Source organism: Oryza sativa, chromosome 6 (assembly GCF_034140825.1).
Source record: "Oryza sativa Japonica Group chromosome 6, ASM3414082v1".
Classification (NCBI taxonomy): Eukaryota; Viridiplantae; Streptophyta; class Magnoliopsida; order Poales; family Poaceae; genus Oryza; species Oryza sativa.
The window spans coordinates 21,897,069-21,916,990 of NC_089040.1; the positions used below are offsets into that span (position 1 = coordinate 21,897,069).

The 19,922-nt window shown below is 44.7% G+C and overlaps 2 protein-coding genes across 2 annotated transcripts; one reads left to right on the top strand and one right to left on the bottom strand.

Moving 5' to 3' along the window:
- The first annotated feature begins 1,766 nt into the window (after positions 1-1,766).
- LOC107278321 (dehydration-responsive element-binding protein 3) lies at positions 1,767-2,866 on the top strand. The gene has a single exon (XM_015787328.3). The coding sequence runs from the start codon at positions 1,853-1,855 to the stop codon at positions 2,648-2,650; it is 798 nt and encodes a 265-aa protein (XP_015642814.2). The 5' UTR covers positions 1,767-1,852; the 3' UTR covers positions 2,651-2,866.
- Positions 2,867-9,790: 6,924 nt separating this feature from the next.
- Positions 9,791-10,931, bottom strand: LOC4341275 (early nodulin-like protein 17). Its single transcript, XM_015787302.3, has 2 exons — positions 10,561-10,931; positions 9,791-10,467 (listed from the first exon to the last, which is right to left on the bottom strand). Exons 1-2 carry the CDS (start codon positions 10,778-10,780, stop codon positions 10,040-10,042), a joined length of 648 nt encoding a protein of 215 aa, XP_015642788.1. The 5' UTR covers positions 10,781-10,931; the 3' UTR covers positions 9,791-10,039.
- Positions 10,932-19,922: the final 8,991 nt, after the last annotated feature.

Below are 19,922 nucleotides of genomic sequence, written 5' to 3' on the forward strand. Positions count from 1 at the left end.
TATATATATATATATATATATATATATATATATATATATATATATATATATATATATATATATATATATATATATATATATATATATATATATATATATATATATAACGAGTGGCCAAACATTACATCAAAAGTCACAATGTTTTACAATCTTTTTTCTTTTTTTAATGATTGAACACTCATATTGAAACTTTGACCAATAACTCTTTTTCATTCTATATACATTCTATAATACTTTTATGATACAGTAGGTTTCCAGGTATTTATAAATATATTATAGGAAAAGTAGTGATCGAAGTTTGTAGAAGCTTAGTCAATGCTTTGAATTATTTTTTTAAAAAAGGAGGTAGTAAGAAATAAACCTGACAAAAGAGTTTGAACCCCCACTAATACTACTAAGTGATGTGGACTAGGGTTCACGATCTTCCGAAAGATTCTGATAAGCAGTCGATTTGGACGGAGTCATGACACAACTCGATCCGGCTTCTGAACGAACACGCTCTTAAGCCCCGCAATCGCAGCCCCACGTCTCCTCCGGTTATTAACCATGTCGAAACGTGATTGACGTCGCTGATAAGGCTAATCCCTGTTTGCGATACGAAGAACACAAACAAGAACAAGGAAGAATACAACCAAAATTACAGATGAATGATTAAGCTTACAAGTTGGGATCTTACAAACCAATCTAGCGGCGAGACTGTTCTTGATAGAATAATCTAAGCAAAACCTGAACCCTAAAGGTGACGGCGGGTACTGATATATAGAGTTTAGGGTCATGCAAACAACCCTTGACGCAACCCTAATGGGTTCCAACACAATATACGGTCCAAAGGCCCAAATACGGTGACGCAACACCGGGACAAATTCTAAACATCAATTTGTTTGGTTGATTCCTATTGACTTGAAAAGAATTTGGACGTGGGACTAGAACCATTGGAAATGTTATCTTCTTAGCTTTCCATCCATATAAAGAACACCCTAATCCGAGCATGTATGCGATCTGGGCGTCCGTTTTAGTGCAGACTAGTCTTGGACTCCGAATAATACTCGAAGTCGACTTGGTTGAGCCTCCATATTGATTTGGGTGCCCTTGATGATTTCCACGCCTCTAAGTCTTTCTCTAAGCGTCGCTTTGTCCTCTCCATGATTCTTAATCATAATATAATCATTAGATAGGAATCTATTCTCAAAATCATGTAAAAAAACGTAGGAACAAGCTCACCTCTAAATTCAATTATCGTGCGCGAGCTCTTGTAATTGGTTTTTTAATGACCGGTGGAGGATTGTTGTGTATATCCAATGGAGTGATGTCCTCATCACTAAAGAAACTTCTTTTATAAGCAACAGAGAGACGAAATAAACAAGACTGGTATCAAAGATTGTTATGAACTTTTGTAAACAATTGTTTTCTCCCAAGTGTTGCAACGGTTCTTTCCGAAATTTATCCGTTGCATCCATGGTAGTCGCTCTCTCTTCTTGACCCGGTAAACACAAATAAACATATTCACTCACTCCGTCACTCGGAGAAGAACAAATTAATTAATAAACAATGGAGAATTTGAGGTAAATCAGATTCAGATAGATATATAGATAGATGGATGGATACAGATGTAGTGAGATTGGGCGAGGATGGAGCGTTGCTGACGACGACAAGGACGTCGATGGCGAGAGAGGAGAGAAGAGCGCGCGCGCGTCCGGTGAGACGTCGCCGTCACCGCGCGCTCCCACCAACCACTACTAAAACCCCCCCACGTATCTCCTCCTCTCGACACGGTCTCTCGTGCTCTCCATTCGAGCTCACGTAGTGGCTAAGTGTTTGTGTGTACAGTTGTTTGATCAGCTCGCCATTGCCAATGCCAATGCCGGAGTACGAGCTGGCGGCGTGCAGTCCGGCGTCGCCGTCGTCGTCGGCCTCGTCGACGTCGACGCCACCGTCGCCTGGGGGAGAGGCGGCGGCGAGGTGCGGCGAGAAGCGCGGGAGGGGCGGCGGTGGGGGTAGGCACCCGACGTACCGCGGCGTGCGGATGCGGGCGTGGGGGAAGTGGGTGTCGGAGATCAGGGAGCCGCGCAAGAAGTCGCGCATCTGGCTCGGCACGTTCCCGACGCCCGAGATGGCGGCGCGCGCGCACGACGCCGCCGCGCTCGTCGTCAAGGGCCCCGCCGCGGTGCTCAACTTCCCGGGCGCCGCCGCGTCCCTCCCGCGCCCGGCCTCCGCCGCCCCGCGCGACGTGCAGGCCGCCGCCGCGCGCGCCGCGGCCATGGCGCTCGACGCCGTCGTCCCCGCGCCGCCGTCGCCGCCGCCTCCGTTAATGCCGCCCCAGGCATCGCCATCAGAGGCGGCTCGCGCGCACGCGCTCGTTGCCCAGGTCGACCAGGACGACGACGACGAGGAGCTGGAGGAGATCGTCGAGCTGCCGCCCATCGACGAGCTCGACGCCGCGGCAGAGCTCGTGTTCGCCAGCAGCGGCGCTACGACGTTCCACTACGACCCCGCCGCCGACCAGCCGTGGTACGACCAGCCGGCGGCGTGTCTGCAGGACGGCGGCGGCGGCGGCATTGCCGTGCACGACGCGCTCGGGTTCGAGCTGGACCATGTCTGGGCGGACGGCGTCGTGGCGTCCGGCTTCGGCGCGCTCCTGTGGAACATGTAGTACTACTATACTACTATCTCTCTCTCCTTTTTGACCTGTGATTCTGTGTATATATATATAGCTAGCCAGTAATAATCTTTGGCTTATGGCTTATGAGTTCTTTCTCTCTTTTTTGTTTTTCTCTGGGTATTAATTCAGAGGCAGGATCTTCTGAATATGCTTCATTTTCATTTGACAATTTTAATAGCTATATTTATATGATATTACTATGAGCTAGATGGCTTGTTACTGGTGCCTGTCCATTATTAATACAGACGCATCAGTCATCAGTAATATGATTAATGAGCTGTCAGTAAGATAAAAAAAAGAACACTACACTTGTTTCATTCTATATTTGATTATCGCATTATTTAATAATTCAATCATTTGATATTATAAGTCGTTTGACTTTTTTCTTAGTCAAACTTCTTAAAATTTGACCAAATTTTATATACTATTATTTTCAATACAAAACAAATATGTTTGATCAAAATATATTTAATGTTAAATTTAATTAAACTAAGTTGGTGTTGTAGATATATATTACTATTTTTTCCTATAAATTTAAACAAATCTAAAGAACTTTAATTAAGAAAAAAAAGCCAAACAACGGAGGAAGTACTTTTTTTTTAGAAAATAGATTAAAATCCAACCTCTACATCCACAATAAATGTACACAGCCCAACGGAGGAAGTACCTTAAATATCTTTTTTATAAATTTATTCTAACAGTAGTAAACAACGTCGTATATTCAAGAACAGAGTTAGTATAGCTCACTCCTCGTGAGATTTAGTATAGCTCACTCCTCGTGAGATTATCTCATCAATGAGCATGCATGATACATCGACAGGCAAGAAATGCAAGCGGTTGAGGAGGAGACGAACTCATAACTATCAGAGAAAACCTGTGTGCGATCGATCCGCAGGAAAAAGACCTATCTATCTAGGTTGTTCCAACTCCCAACCAACAAGAGCGTACCAAATCATGGCATGACACAAGCCAGAGAAAGCTTAATTAAAACATGTGGTTCACGAAGCTCAACTCAAGCATGTTCATGATGGAACGGTTGCTAAACGACGTATGTATACTACTGTACTCCGTATGTACTCCCTCCATCCCAAAATATTTGACGCCGTTGACTTTTTTTTAGACATGTTTGACCGTTCATCTTATTAAAAAAAATTTAAGTAATTATTAATTCTTTTCCTATCATTTAATTTATTGTTAAATATACTTTGATGTATACATATTGTTTTACACATTTCATAAAAGTTTTTGAATAAGACGAACAGTCAAACATGTTTAAAAAAGTTAACAGCGTCACATATTTATATTTAAGAAGGAGGGAGTAAGTAGGTACGTACACATGCATGCATGATGCATGGATTGCTCCCAGCCAAGAACGTGTGTACGTGTACGTGGGTAAAACAAGACAACTGAAACTGAAGCTGCTCTGTCAGACTGTCACTAGCTAGCTAGTTGCTGTCAAATTAAATGGTGCTATTAGACTTTGATTGGAGTAGTTCATTAATTCGATCTGCAAGAGAAGGACAAGTAGTGATCGATTGATTGGCATGGCACAGGTGGCTGGCTATGGCAGTAATAAGCTGAACAAATCAAATGGGAATGCTCTCGCAGAAGTAATTTCGTCTTTATGCAGATACCGTCGCATCGTTTTTATATGTTGTTTAAATAATTATTAAAAACTTACTTCTTCCAATTCCATAATTCCTGATATTTTTTACAATGACACGATCTTCAAAATATATCTTTAACTAAGTTTTTCTATTATAATATATACAATCAATAAATACATTTTTACTTTTACTTTTACTTAGTACTTTACAATACAAATCTGTATATGATGGTCTATGCATTAAACTAAATATTTTTAAACTTATTGAAAGTAAAAGTTATAAAAATTTGATCTTAACCTTGTTCAAACGTAAGAATTATCAAATCGAAGCAAGTAATAATATATTGGACTTAACTAGTTTATACCCCGTTTGTCCAAAAATATAAAAGATTTTGGGTGGTAGAGACGTATTCTAGGATTACGAATCTAGACAAGAAACATATTCATATTCAAATTGCTAGGATATACTCTCTCCATCTACTTTTGATAGTCATATATATTTCATCTTGGCACACAGACCAAGGATAAGCAATTCTACTTATCATCCATTTTAATATGCTAGTAGTTATTCCTTGTAAACAAGCGATTCATTAATATTTACATTTCTCGATGCCCATGTAGCCAATCTTGTGTGGAAGAATAGAGAGTCACGCATTAAATCCGAGAAAGTCATTAAGATGATAGGTTGTTGGATTGAAATATGCCTATCAAAAATAAATTTTTCAGAAATATGACTATCAAAAATAGATGGAGGGAGTACGTCACATTTTGTAAAATCTCTTATATTTTGAGACGAGGGGAGTAATAACATGAAAATGGTCACAAACTTTAATCACTTTTTGATATTAAGTTCTACTCCCTGTCATGATTCGTTGTCCTAGGAAATGTCCCATCCATGTCAAGGTTGGGCTTTTTTTTAGACGGAGGGAGTAGTTGATTGATTGAGTTAAGTTTCGTGCAACTAAAATATTACTCCCTCCATCCCATAATATAAGATTTTGACTTTTTCATGCACTGTTTGATCACTCGTCTTATTCAAAAAATTTGTGCAAATATAAAAAAAAATTTATGCTTAAAGTACTTTGGATAATAAAGTAAGTCGATCAAAAAAAATATTTCTAAAATTTTTTGAATAAAACGAATAGTCAAACAGTACAAGTAACAAGTTAAAATCCTTTATATTATGGAACGGAAGAGGTAGGATATAATTGTACAACTTCATTTATTCCTTACCTTCCCACATTAATTGTGCATCAGCCCAAGAGCTTGTGATAATGCACGCACGCACTGCTTGTAACTAATGGGAGTTGCTTCACTGGCGTTTGCGAGTGATATGACCTGCAAAAGAAGCGGGAGTACAGTTTCTGAAAGAACAGGAGGTCCGTGATAAATTATTGGTCATGTGCTCGAGTGTGACATCATGTGAATGGTCAGCGATCATACATCATGCAATTCAATGATGACGAGAGCTTGTCCAGAACTCCGTGTGATAACTTTATAGTCGTAAGAAGGGATTCCTCCTCCTCCTCCTTAGCCCTCGCCGCCGCTCCTCCTTTTTCCTCCCTCCTCCTCTTTCTAGATCCGTCACTCCTCCTCCTTAACCGTCGCCTCCCCTCATTCCTCCTCCTCTTCTCCATCCGACCGACGCCGCCACGACGACGGAGGCGACCGGATCACTGTTGTGCTTACGGGGGAGGCGGGATCGACGATGATGACAATGTCGTTTTCTATGTATTTGTATTTGTGATTTTGTTGAGTTTGTGATCGTGTTTGGTTGATAGGATGACGGTGATATCATTGTGTTTGGTTGATGGAGATGATGTTGATCTCAGTGATGATGGAGAGCTGTTTGATGTATTGGCTCGATTCGAAGCGATGCACCAAGCCGGGATTTTTGCTTTTCTTTTTTTCATTCTTAGAACCTACACCTTTGAGTCTTCCTCAAAGGTATTGCCTACTAGATGACAGTTAGAAAATCTGGCACCTATGACAAGTTTTTAACTAGCACCGATCCCTTTTTCTGTAGTAGTGAAGCTATAAGGCGAATTTCCAACTAATACAAATATTTATTAGTTTTTGCATGATTTCTTAATAAATTAAAGCGTTCTAGAACGGTTCATACATCGCTGTGTGCAACAAAAACGTATCCAGACATCCCCTAGCTAGCTAGTCTATCAATTCCTTAATTATCTCTGGCATTAGTGTGCAATGGATGCTTGGAGCCGACTATCGGTGTTATAGATAAAACATACCCAATACTCTTGTATTAAGACTCGGTGGGACCCATCATGTACCAAGTCGTATACGAAATCATGCCTCATATACGGAAGATGTTCTAGATAAGGAAGGACAAACAAAGTTCTATTCGGACACTACAGGAACTACTCGGATCGTATCCATACTTGTTTCCCTAGTTCTACTTGTATAATGGGACACCCAGAGTATGAATACAAGACCCCCTAGGAGGAAATCAGGGGACATGCCAAGTCAAAAGACAAGCCAATACAAATATAGACAAACCCAATGTATGAGCCAGAGAGGCTGACATGAGAGATCTAGAAACATCTCCAATCTCGTTGAGTTCATATTCAAGGAAAAAGATCACTACACTGTCGACAGCGATGATGCTAGGTCGACAGCGACAAACTAGGTCATCTCATATATTGTACTCGTGTGATATTGATCTATAAAGGCAATACAGACTTCAGCCAATAACAATAGGGTTATTACCTATCAGTAAGCGGGAGGACGAACCTGTATAAAAATTCATGTCTTTCTTTTACCTCAATCTCACGTATACCCTGACACCAACTATCCATATGCTCCGAAAAAACATGGTCAAGATACCAACCTAATCTATCATTATTATTTGCCATTTTTTTCATCTATTTTCTTTCTCACGAACACCCTACTCATGCTAGTAGTATTTTGCATCAAAATCAAGCACTATTGTAATAGCCATACATGCATCTTCAAAGTTGCACCATTTCAATCGGGCGATTTAATATAGCCTGCAAATGCCGTACAATTAATGAGTTAACAACGCTTATTACCATCGAACAAAAAAATTAATGTGAAATGAGCGTAGCTCAGCTACTTAAGTTCCTTGTGGTGGAACCAGCCCACCCAGGTTCAAATTCAAGATTTGACAAGAGTGATCATATTTACGATTAATTATTTTTTTAGTAGCAGGCGACGTACCTTTCAACAGCGAGACACATGTGGTAACTTCGTCAATCTAAAGATATGCCAGCTCAGTCTTCCAGAGGTGCTCGTAGGGGTAGGGTGTGTGTGCAGGCGCGTTCATAGAGGTGAGTGTGCGCACGTTGTGGGTGTCAGTGTTTGTACTATGTTTCAAAAAAAAATCATGTGATGCCCTTTGTATCGGTAGTATCCCTACCTCTACCGCTACGAGGTAGCTAGTGGGTCAGATATATGATAGCAAGTTGGAACTTAGCGGCTGCAATATGACATAGCAGACCATAATAGCAGATCGACTGAGTCTTAGATGTAACTGATGGACGACACATCAACTCCTTAAATGCAACTAGATATCTATTTATACTCTTAAGTTATATGTGTATTGATCTATCACTAATTTATTTGTTCCATTGTTAATTCGTTAGAAAGTTATTATTTATGATATCACAAATACTACATACAAGTATACATTTCAACGGAATAACTGGACATCATGATGATATCAGCATGGTATGATTGATACTCTCGTTACGAAATCCGGTACCTATGAAACCATATTAATATCATCATGGTACGTAGGTACCAAAGCCTGGTACATATGATTATTGTGTCTAGTACCTACGATACCATGTTGATATCGATACACGTAATAACATTTTATGATACACACAGACAGAGAGAGAAATTTATGAGTGGTAACTAGATGTTGTTATTGGAACTTAGCGAACGCTATCTGTGATCCGACCACTACATGAACAATAATCTGCTATCTACCCGCTATTAGCTGTTTTGAGTAGTGCACGTAGACACTTCTGCACTACGGATGGAGATTCACAAATAGATTTCAATAATTATTTACTCCTTATGTGTTGGCTTTATTATTTAAGTTATTTTTTTCTTGAGTGTTTGCTTTTTTTAAGAGAATACTATAATAATTGGTTGTATTTTCATTAAAGCAAAGGCCAGATTTAATTCCATTATTAAAGAAAACATAGACATTTGTGCGTTCTTTTTATATGTGCACCATTCCAGTTGTTTCTACCTTTGATTCAAGCCCATGTCCAAGTTGACGAGGATACAACTAGCTCAAATATGATCATGGCTACCTTATGTATTTATCAACTAAGGGTACATATGGTCTATAGTAGATGTACTTGTTATATATTTGAACAAACATTGCTACACAATGAGTTTCGTATATTTTTGTTTAGAGAGGTACTTATATGGGTGAAGGAAAAGAGACCAATCATAAGGAATGCATGGATGATCAAAAAGTTAATTTGGGACCAAATCAACACCTTCTCCAAGTCCACTTCTACCTCATCACGTCACTTTTGGTCCATATAAGATAAGAGATAAATTTCTACATGTTTTAGATTTGGATTCGGGACTCCTGACAACGTCAACTTCAAACGGAACTAGCCACTGATCTAGAAGGAATCTCCGGGCCCATGAGTATTTATTAGAAAACTTATGGAGTCTACTTTCAGATGGTTTTTGGTCACACTTCAAGATTCCCACCAACTTGTCAGGAATCTACAAATCAAGCCACGTACCTCGTCCAGTTCGAATTTGATTTGGGTCTTGGACTTTGCAATTGTGTCGTGGGCTAAGCCCAAGGGAGCGTGCATCCTAGAGCAACCCTACGACGTCCTAAATTATATTTATTTAGTAGCCGTCATAATTTAGAATTGGGTTTTGCTTAGATTATTTCTGCCATTGCAGTTTTGCCGCTTGTTTGGTTTGTGGAACCCTAAATTCGAGTTCTTAATTATTTATATGCAATTGAGTTGCTATACTTTATTCTTGCTTGTATTCTTCGATTCACATGCAGTCATTAGTCTTCTCGGTGAGGTCAACCGGGTTTTGACACGGTTGATAACTAGAATAGACGTGGTGCTGCGCTTGCAGGGTTTGAAGTGTTGATCGGAAGTCGGATCGTATGTGTCAAGTTTCCTCCAAATCGAGAATTATCAATACCTATGAAAAGATCGGGACCTAGTTTAGTCATCAGTTGGTACCACTAGCATAGACTGCATGCGGGTAAGGCATTTTCATACCGCACAGTAGGGTGAAAGCGGTCACGAAAATTCCTGATCGACCAAAACGCCTTTTTCGTATATGGAGTACAGTTTCCGACCATATCGTTTTTTATCTATTTATAAATTTTGTTTTTTCTAATTTTTTGTGCATCATATTAATGTCGACACTAAGTAGTTTAAATAATAAATATATATAATCAATTACCGGTCGATCGAGCTTCGTTTCCTAGGAGATGCCCGTTTTCACCCTACACACGGTGCAGATGTTGATGACACGTGGTGTGTATAATGAACCGAAACAACAAGCTCTTCCCACAAATCAGAAATTTGCATGAAAATGGAGAGATCTTAATTTCTTCTTCGATTCTAAAGCGACAAATCAACAACTAATCGTCTAATTCACATCGAAATTATTCAGTTCAGCGACGGTAATTAAGCTCCAGCCAGTACGTTCCATACTGCACCGAAGTAATTAACCATCCTAATTAACTAACACCCTGATGGCCTAGCTCAATGCAAACTCTGTTGTTACTACCACTCTCCAAGAATCAAGCCCATCATGGCCATCGCGGCCAGGAGCAATGCGTGAGCCGCTGTCGCCGCCGACGACGACGTTGCGGCGCTCGCCGTTGCGGCTTCTTGGGGCGCCGGGCTCGGGGAAGGCGATGGCGACGGCGGCGGCGGCGGCGGCGGTGGCGTGGCCGCCGTCACGGCGGCAGGAGGTTTCGCGATGGGCGACGCCGCCGGGGCGGGCGCCGGCGACGGGGCGGAGTCGACGTTGATCATGAGGCGCTGGCCCTTCTTGCAGTGATCGGCGTCGGCGCTGGAGAAGTAGGCGAAGCCGGGGGCGTCGAGGAGGAAGAGCACGCTGCCGTCGTTGGCCGCCGCCGCCGTCGCGTTGCAGTGGTAGTACCCGAACTTGTCCACCTTCACCACGGAATCGTTCTTGTACACGAACTCTTCGATTTGCAGCATGAAATCGATGGATGAATTGAATCAAGAACAAATTCTTCGATGTTCGAATTGTTTTATAGCTAGCTTGGGGGCCTTACCAATGGAGTCGGCGACGTAGAAGCGGATGCCGGCGGCCCACTTGGCGTACAAGTCGACGCTAGCCGGCGGCGGCGTCCTCCACCCGCTACGGCCGCCGACGACGTACTGCTTCCCCACCCGCATCGGGAGCACGGTGGCCGAGACGCACAAGCCGCCGGCGACGGCAGAGACGATCAGGAAGAAGCAGAGGAAAGAGACCAGCTGATCCCTCCGAGCCATGAACTAAGACACCGAGCGTCGCCTGCTACCAACACAGAATTGAAGCGAAGAAGCAGCCGATTATGACAAAATTGAACTGATCAGGAGATGGTATTATCATCGGAATTTATAGGAGATGGGAGAGCCGGCGAGGCGGGAGAGGATGATGATGAGGACGAGGTGGTTACGTCAACGCGCCCGCGCGCGGGAGCGAGGAGGGGATCGATGGATCGCCGCCGCCGATCGAAGCGGAGAGCGTGGCGTGCGGTGGACTCTGGCGTGGCGGTTGTTGCAGTTTCGCTCGCGCGCATGCATGGCATATGCAACGGCTGCGACGACCAGGCGACTAAGCGTGGCCTCATGGGCAATGGCCCATGGTTACCTGGGCCGGGTCACTGAATGGGCTCCGTGACACGTTGGGCCGTGCACAAACGAATCCCGGCTGGTTCATCCAATCAAAGGGCTTGTTTTGGAAGTTTCTAGCGACTGTAGTTTCTTTCAGAATTAGAAGCTCTCGTAAACAATACAAAGTCTAAAATCTGAGAAGCTGTGTAAAATCTACAAAAATAATTAAAAGTCAAAAAATAGGAAATCCAACTTCTCTTGATTATTAGAATCTAGCTACCAACCAATTATTCCTTAAAATTCTAAACTCCCACAAACAAACAGAAAAAACTAATACACGGAATCCCATCGGGGGCACAAGGACACGTGATAAAATAGGTGTGAACGGTACATATCTTCAAGATCTGTTTCCCCACTGACTCGTTTTTCTCCCCCACCAAGTAGCAGCGCTTCGTTTTTCTCCTCCCTCCATCCACTCCTCTACCCCAGTGGCCATCCTCCTCCTCACTCTCCTCGACTCCTTCACCATCGTCTCCAACACCGACGACATTCCTTATCATCTTTTCTCCCTTTCTAGCTACACTGGATCCGAAGAATGTGAAAGAGTAGAGGTTGGCATGGGCAGGGGGGTTATAGTCAAGGAGCGAGCCAACTATGGCTGTGAGATTGGGGGTTGTCATGTGCAACCAGAAGGAAAGGGAGGCGGCGGAGGAGGGGGATGAGGTCCTAGGCGTCGATAGGAAGAGGCTGGGTGGAAGCGACTAGTCTCGACGTAGATGGCGACCTTGGAATTGGGTTTCTTCTGCTTCTTGCCAACCCATCACTTGTACTCACTGATGTGTGTACAAGTATGTCACAGTTGATACCTTAGGTATCAGAGGGTTGATACCAAGGTCTGATATCTCGGGGTATCATGCCTGGTATCAGGTATTAGATATCGGGTCTGATACCAATGGTATCAAGTACCGGGTCAAGGCGTAGGGGAAAAGAGCGCGTTGTCATCGTCTAACTTACCGGCAAGTCACCTATCATTGTCTCATCTTCTCTTTTCTTTTCCTCTCAACGATAGCTCCCTCCTTCCTCTGTTGTTGCTGTGACCGGTGGGAGCAAGGAGCTACGCTACTTGTTTCTTTGTAATGTGGGAGCTTGAACATGGGAAAAACGGGAGGTGCAGGATTAGATTCATAAAGTATCGCGTTGGAATGAAATCCCGTGCTATAGCAATCCTCGTAAACAAAAGGACGTTCGATACAGTTTGGTTCGAGACTCTCGTAGGATGACCAATCAGCTAGTCATCAAAACGTAGATACTCTTGGAATTTTGTTTGTTCAGGACTAATTGATTGTGTTGTCACGAAAACCAAATTGAGTTTCTAGCTTATTAAATCAAGTAATAAATATATATTTATTCTAAGTAATACTACAATTTTTCTTATTGAACAAATTTGTGATTTTGAAATATGGTGAAGCCAATAATAAAAGAGAGGAATTGTTGAATGTGGTGTAATAGTATAGATTGTAAGCCTAAATGCTAGTAATAGAGGTGGTGTGAAAATGAACACCACTGCTAGCTACCAACATTTTGAATAGTATAGAGATATTTTTCTACTTAATTATCTGTACGTGAAGTATGCCAGAAACAAGTCAAACTACTCTGTTATGTTGACAGCATCTGTTATGCTCGCTGATTCATTGTTAAAAATGTTCTATCGAAACTGAGAAATCGCCAATTTGGTGAGGCCGACTACTGATTGTTGTATAATAACCAAGTTCATTGGATCAACTGATGGATTTAAACAATTAAAAAAAGGTTAGACACCAAGAAAGGATTTGGTGTCAATGGTTTTAAGAAGAAAGAAAAGTAAATATTTCTGGTGTGCGTACTCGACGATTCCTGGTGTGCGTAGTCGACGAGAATCGAACCTGGTGTGTGTACTCGACGAGAATCAAACCTGGACCGATAGGGTGCATGCAGCAACCCCTGCCACTATGCTATGAGCGCATCTCTTAACAAATTAAAAAACAAAGGGGTTTTTTGTCACAACCTCTGTCAAGAATTTGACCGAGCACTTGGGGAGGAAGAGAGATGAACAGAGGGAGAGAGGGAAGAAGCAGAGGTTGTTGGGGATTAGCTTTTTCTATTTTCAATTCGATAACCAGCACGATTACAGCATAGCCTTTATATACACAGGCTGAACACTCACGCCACCCACTCTGGCCCACTGACGCGTGGATTGGACCGCTTACTCCTACTGGGCCTAAGCTTAACAGGGTTGGTAACATTCTCCCCTTCTTCGCAACTGGCTTGTCCCCAAGCCGAGACTACAGGAAAACGCTCTGTCACGTCCCAAAACGACTCTAAAATACATCCTCTAAATTATGCCTAGAATAATTAAAATCTGTGTGAAAGCCTCCAGCAATTAAAATGTGCAAAGTTAAAAGTCAAATAAGGCTTGGAGGATTTTTGTATATTTCCTAAAAGCCTAAAATGCGTAAATAAATTTTAGTGGAATTTTCAGAGCACAAATAATAATTATTAAGAAATAAACAAAGTTAAAATGGTTTTATAAAAAGAAAAGCTCTAAAAAGTCCCTTTTCCCTCCCTCTCCCTCTTGGGCCGGCTCGGCCCATCTACCTCCCCCTCCCTCTCCTCTCCCCGCAGCCCATCCGGCCTCTCCCCGCGCGCGCGCCGCTGACGGGCGGGCCCGCCCGCCACCCTCGCTGACGGGTGGGGCCCACCCGTCATCCCCTTCCTCCCGCCGCTCCCGCCGCCTCGCCCGCACCCTAGCGCCGCCGCCGCCGCGAATCCCGCCGCCTCCCGCCGTCCCCGCGCGCAACAAAGTGGGGGGAATTATTCCCCGGGATCCCCTCCCCCTTTCCCCCCAATTTTCCCTCCCTCTCTCCCTCGGATTCGTTTGGAAACCTCTCCCCTAACCTCGCCGGCGCCATTAATGGCGGCCGGGTCTCCCGCGCCCATTTCCCCCTCCTCCGGCCGCCCTCTCTCACTCCCAACCCTATATAAACCCTCCCCGCACCTCCTCCGTCCGTTTCCGCCTCTCGCCGCCCTCTCTCCCCGCCGGAATCGAGCTCGCGCCGTCGCTCTCTCTCTCCGCCGTCACCGCCGAGCTCCGGTCCGCCGCCGTCGTCGCCCCGGACCATCTCCCACCTCGGCGCCGCCTCCTTCGGCTTCACCGCATCCTCGCCGACCTCGTCCACCCCTCCGTTTCGCTCGCCGACCGCCGGAGCACCGTCGACCCCGTCCACCCGAGCCGCGCCGCCGCCTTCCTCCGCTCCGGTCGCCGTTTCCGTCGTCGCCGTCGACCCGGGGTGAGCCGTGGACCGCCGCTTCGTTTCCCCCTTTCCCTCCCCTCTCTCGGCCGCCGCTCCGCCGTGCCTATGGCCGCCGCCGGCGACCATAGGGGCGCGGGCGCGCCGCCTCCCGTCGCTGCGCCGGCGTGGCCGCCTTCGGGCGCACCGAGCGGCTGCCGCGTGGGGCCCGGCTGTCAGCCGCCCGCGCCCTCGGGTGCGGCTGACGCGTGGGACCAACGGCGCCGGCCGGTGTGAGCCCGGGTGCGCCCGGTCCACCGTGGACCGTGGGGCTGCCGCGTGGGCCCCACTCCCGTGGACCCGGTCCGCGCGCCCCTCCCCTCGGCTGACGCAATAAACCTTTTTTTTAATTAAAATTTAAATGAAGAAATTCGCAAATATTCATTTAAAGAGCATATAAACTTCAAATGGCCATAACTTGGCCATTTGAACTCGGAATTGGACCGTTCAAGTCTCTAATTTTTCCTTAATAAGTCAAGAACCCATTTTTGTGCTTTGTTCCTGCTTGTTATATGGAGTTTATTAGAGTAAAAGCCTTTTCTTTTTTTCGTTGGTCGTGTAGACGCCGCAGCTTCGGAAGATCCGCTCTTCGTGGAAGTTGAAGCCGACGTTTGGGAAAGCGAGCAAGGCAAGTCACATCATCCTTGAACATATTAAATCCCAGTTTATAAAATTATTTTGATTTAAATTATTGCATTATCGCTTTATTTAAATTCCCGCGTTATCACTGTTTTATCTAGCCATGCCTATTTACCTTTGTTATGACCTTATTATTTTTATTGTTATTATTTCCTTGTTCACCCTAGAATAAACAAAACCCCAACTAGTAGACACTCTACTCATGGTACCACTAGTATAATTTTAGGTAGATGCTTCGCTAATTAATTAGGTAACATTAGGTGGTTTTACAACTCTAGACTTTGGGAGATTCATATCACCTGGACACTATGGAATGGTTTGATTATTGTGGAATTGGATTCACACCTCACCCTCTATTCAAAATCTCCAAAATGGTTTTAGGCTGGGCTCGGGGTGCATGGTTTTGATAGTAGCACCTCGGCCATATAAGGACCGGTCTTCGGGCCTTTGTTGCAAAGCACTACCGTACTTCCACATGTCTAGTGGGTAAGGCTTAGTTTGTGGCTCAGTCTGGTTATAAACAAAAGTACACGGATGGAGATGGACGAAGTCGGGGGTCGATGGACATCTCTAGGACAAATGAAGGCTACACGAGCTGCGGCCCGGTAGTCGAGATGTCATGGCACAGGGCCGGTGTCCTGCTGCTAGGGGCTCAGTCCTGCCTACCTGTCCCGGAGGTTCCGGCCGTAGGTGGGGTTGGGTCGGTACTCTTGTCTATGGCTAGGATGGGTTGGAAACTATGTCATGTCTTCCGTCCGTATACCGTGGTGGTATGTGACACGTGGCTACACGTGAGGAAGATGTGTCTTGTGGGTAAAGATGTACACCTCTGATCAGAGTATAATCTATTCGAATAGCCGCGCCCTCGGTTATGGGCAAGCCGAGCAATGTACCCAAGTTAGTGTTTTAATTCTTAAAACCTGCTTATCAACTAAAATGTGGAATGGTTGGCCTGGGTTGGCTTGGGACGAGCTGGGACCCAGGGTCGGGTTGCTAGTTCGGTCTGAATCATCAGAGGCCTTGGGTTAAGGCAGGCTCGTGTGGGTTCACGGCCTTGATTAATAATATTGTATAGCTCTGGAAACGTGTTTACAAAATAGCTTTGAGCAACTAAGTGTCTTTTAATGCTGTTACTGCAAACCCTAACCCTTTATATCATAACCCCCCTTGTACTCCTTTACATTTATCCTGCACTTGTGGGTGTGTCTTGTTGAGTACGGTGGTTGTACTCAGTCTTGCTCAATTTTTCCAAACCCAGAAGAGGAGTCCCTGGAAGATGAAGGCTTTGGTGTCTAGCTCGTGCCTGCTGTCAAGCGCCTGTGGTCGTCGCCCTAGTCTTCCGCTGTTTCTCGTTTGTCTTTGTGTGTGCTGGGCCTTCGCTGCCCATGTAATGAATTAACTATTTACGCTTCCGCTTGATAAACTCTGAAATGTATCAACTTTTGGTGTACCTTGCCTCCTGGGACAAGGAATAATACACGCACGTAAGGAACGCCCGTTGGGTCAATTCCGGTCGTGACACGCTCCTTCAGGCGATCCCAATCTTCAAAAACACAATGATTGAACATAAGGTTGAGCCTTCAAAAACACCCAATCGCTCACAGCAAATTGGCGCTCGGACCGCTTCTTATCCGCTTGAACCTTCATACGTTGTTGAGCGCGATGCAGATGTTGACACAACAGAGTAAGGACCACCCCACGGTCCTAGAACCATGCTTGCAAATCTGGAACAGCACAAGCTGCAATATCCACAATACCAAAGTGCCGAGGAGGATGCCCATAAAGTACCTCAAAGGGTGTTGTCCCCAGAGCTGAGTAAAGAGAAGTATTGTACCAAAACTTCGCAAGCGCCAGCCATTGATACCACTTCTTAGGACAGGCATGGACAAAACACCTCAAAAAGGTTTCCAAGCACTGATTAACCCACTCGGTTTGGCCGTCGGTCTGTGGGTGATAAGCCGAACTCATCCGAAGCTGGGTGTCCGCCAATTTAAACAGAGAAGTCTAGAGTGTGCTTGTAAAGATGCGATCACGATCAGAAATCAGTGATTGAGGAAAGCCATGGAGCTTATAGATATTGGTGAGATAAGCTTGAGCCACATCAAACGCCGAGAAGGGATGAGCCAAAGCCACAAAATGGGCATATTTTGAAAACTTGTCCACCACTACCATAATGCAATCAAATCCCGACGAGTGCGGCAATCCTTCAATGAAGTCGAGAGAGACCATTTGCCAAGCATGCTCTGGCACAGGCAACGGTTGAAGCAACCCAGGATAACGTACCCATTCAGCCTTGGCCTGCTTACAAACAGCACACTCATCAACAAACTCTTTGACAATACGCCGCAAACCAGTCCAAGCAAAAAGATTTTTGATGCGAGAGTAAGTCACTTGAACTCCTGAGTGACCACCAGGGGCACTAGCATGTAAGGACTGAAGAATACGAGACTGTAGGGCAAAGTTATTGCCAATCCACACTCGCCCTTTATAGCGCAAAATACCAGCATCAAAGGAAAAATGAGGTACTACATCCTTTTTCAATGTGAGCTGAGTAATAAGATGAGAGGCATGGGCATCAGAAGCATAACCAGCTTGTACTTCCTCAAGCCACATCGGAACACAAACAGAGACTGAACACAACTCTGCAGAATTGTCAGCAGCGCGCCGGGAGAGAGCATCGGTTGCACGATTATTAGTCCCCTTCTTATAAACCAAACGATAACGCGAACCCATAAGTTTAGTAAGTGCCTTCTGTTGCCAAGGTGTAGTGAGTTTTTGGACACCCAAATGAATCAAACTCCGCTGGTCTGTGCAAATAATGAACTCAGAACCTTGAAGGTAAGAGCGCCAATGATCAACCGCAAGAAGAATAGCCAAGCACTCCTTCTCATATGTCGACAACCTACGATTTCGTGGTCCCAAGGACTTACTAAGGAAGGCAAGAGGATGATTCTCCTGCATCAAGACAGCGCCCACACCGAAAGCCGAAGCATCAGTTTCAATTTCAAACTATTTCAAGAAATCCGGCAATGCCAAAACAGGAGCAGTAGTAAGGGCTGTCTTAAGGGCCTCAAAGGCTGCCTGTGTCTCGGAAGTCCAATGGAATACCACATGTTTTTTGAGCAAATCAGTCAATGGCCGGCTCATAATACCAAAGTGCTTGACAAATTTACGGTAGTACCCCGCCAAGCCCAAAAACCCACGAACTTCTTTCACATTCTGGGGAACTGGCCAATTGCGCACTGACTGAATGTTCTTAGTATCAGTTGTCACCCCATGAGCACTAATCACATGGTCGGCCCAAATATGTCAAAGAGGACTGAGCAAAAGCACATTTAGAACGTTTCACCTTTAGCTGGTGCTTTGTCAACATTTCCAGAACAGCCCGAAGCAGTTTCACATGGTCCTCCAAGTTGCGACTATACACCAAAATGTCGTCGATGAAGACTAACACCCCTTTGCGCAAAAATGGAGCAAATATAATGTTCATCAACCCTTGGAATGTTGCTGGTGCACCAGTCAGTCCATAGGACATCACTCGAAATTCATAGTGTCCTTGATGTGTCTTAAAAGTCGTCTTATGCTCATCCTCGGGTTTCATCCTGATCTGGTGATAACCGATCTAGTGATAACCGGCTCGTAAATCCAAGCTCGTAAACCAACAGGCCCCCGCCAACTCATCCAACAATTCATCAATGATTGGCAAGGGGTAACGATTCTTAACAGTAATAACGTTTAAATATCGGTAATCGATACAAAAACGCCAAGTTCCGTCCTTCTTTTGCACCAACAGCACTGGAGAAGAAAATGGACTGGAGCTACTCTGAATCACACCTTGGCAAAGCATGTCAACCACTTGGCGCTCAATCTCATCCTTCTGTGCCGGATTATAGCGATAAGGACGAAGATTCACTAGCTGAGCTCCTGACAACAAAGGGATACTATGATCAAACACTCGAGAAGGAGGCAATCCGGTCGGCTCATCAAACACAGATGCAAATTCCTACAATAAGTTAGCAACTGCAGCTGGCATAGCTTGCTCTACTCCCTGGGATTCAACAACACACAATTCAACTGAGTGAACAATAGCATGACGATGAATAAGTCCCTTCAGCTGATTAACATACACAGGAGGACAAGAAGTCACATCTGGTAACACCCCTTGCAATCGCACAGTGCGATTATTTAGCTCAAATTGCAATTGTTTCCTCTTCCAATCAATATGCATAGGACTGTGACGTTCCAACCAATCCATCCCCAAAATTACTTCATAACAACCAAGAGGAAGAATCTTAAGATTTGCACAGAAAGACTCCCCTTGAGTCCACTATTGACAATCAAGCATTTCTTCCCCACATTGCAACAGACCCCCATCAGCAATACGTACCGTCAGTGGCTTAACAGAACGACGACAACCAGCTAACCGATCAGCCAATTGAACACTGATAAAGTTGTGTGTGCTACTCGAGTCAACAAGCATGAGTACTTCATGGTGCTGAATCAAACTCTGCAACCGTACTGACTTGGGTGACTCTGTGCCCAGAACAGCTTCACGAGAAATAGTCAACAGAGCACCCTCCTGCTCACCAATTTCTTCAGGTTCAGTTTGCAAAGATTCAGCAGCAGGTTCATCAGACACAGGTTCATCTACAGAAAAAAGTTGCAGCAATTCCTCCACAACATGAAGTTGAACGGTGGGTCCACAACGATGCTCGCGACTCCACCGCTCACCACAAGTATGGCAGAGACCCTTAGCTCGACGATACGCTCGAAGAGTAGCAAACTTGTCATCAACAGGGACAGCCTTTGAGTCCTCAGATTTTACACACCAGCTCCCCCAGGTTGTCGCACAG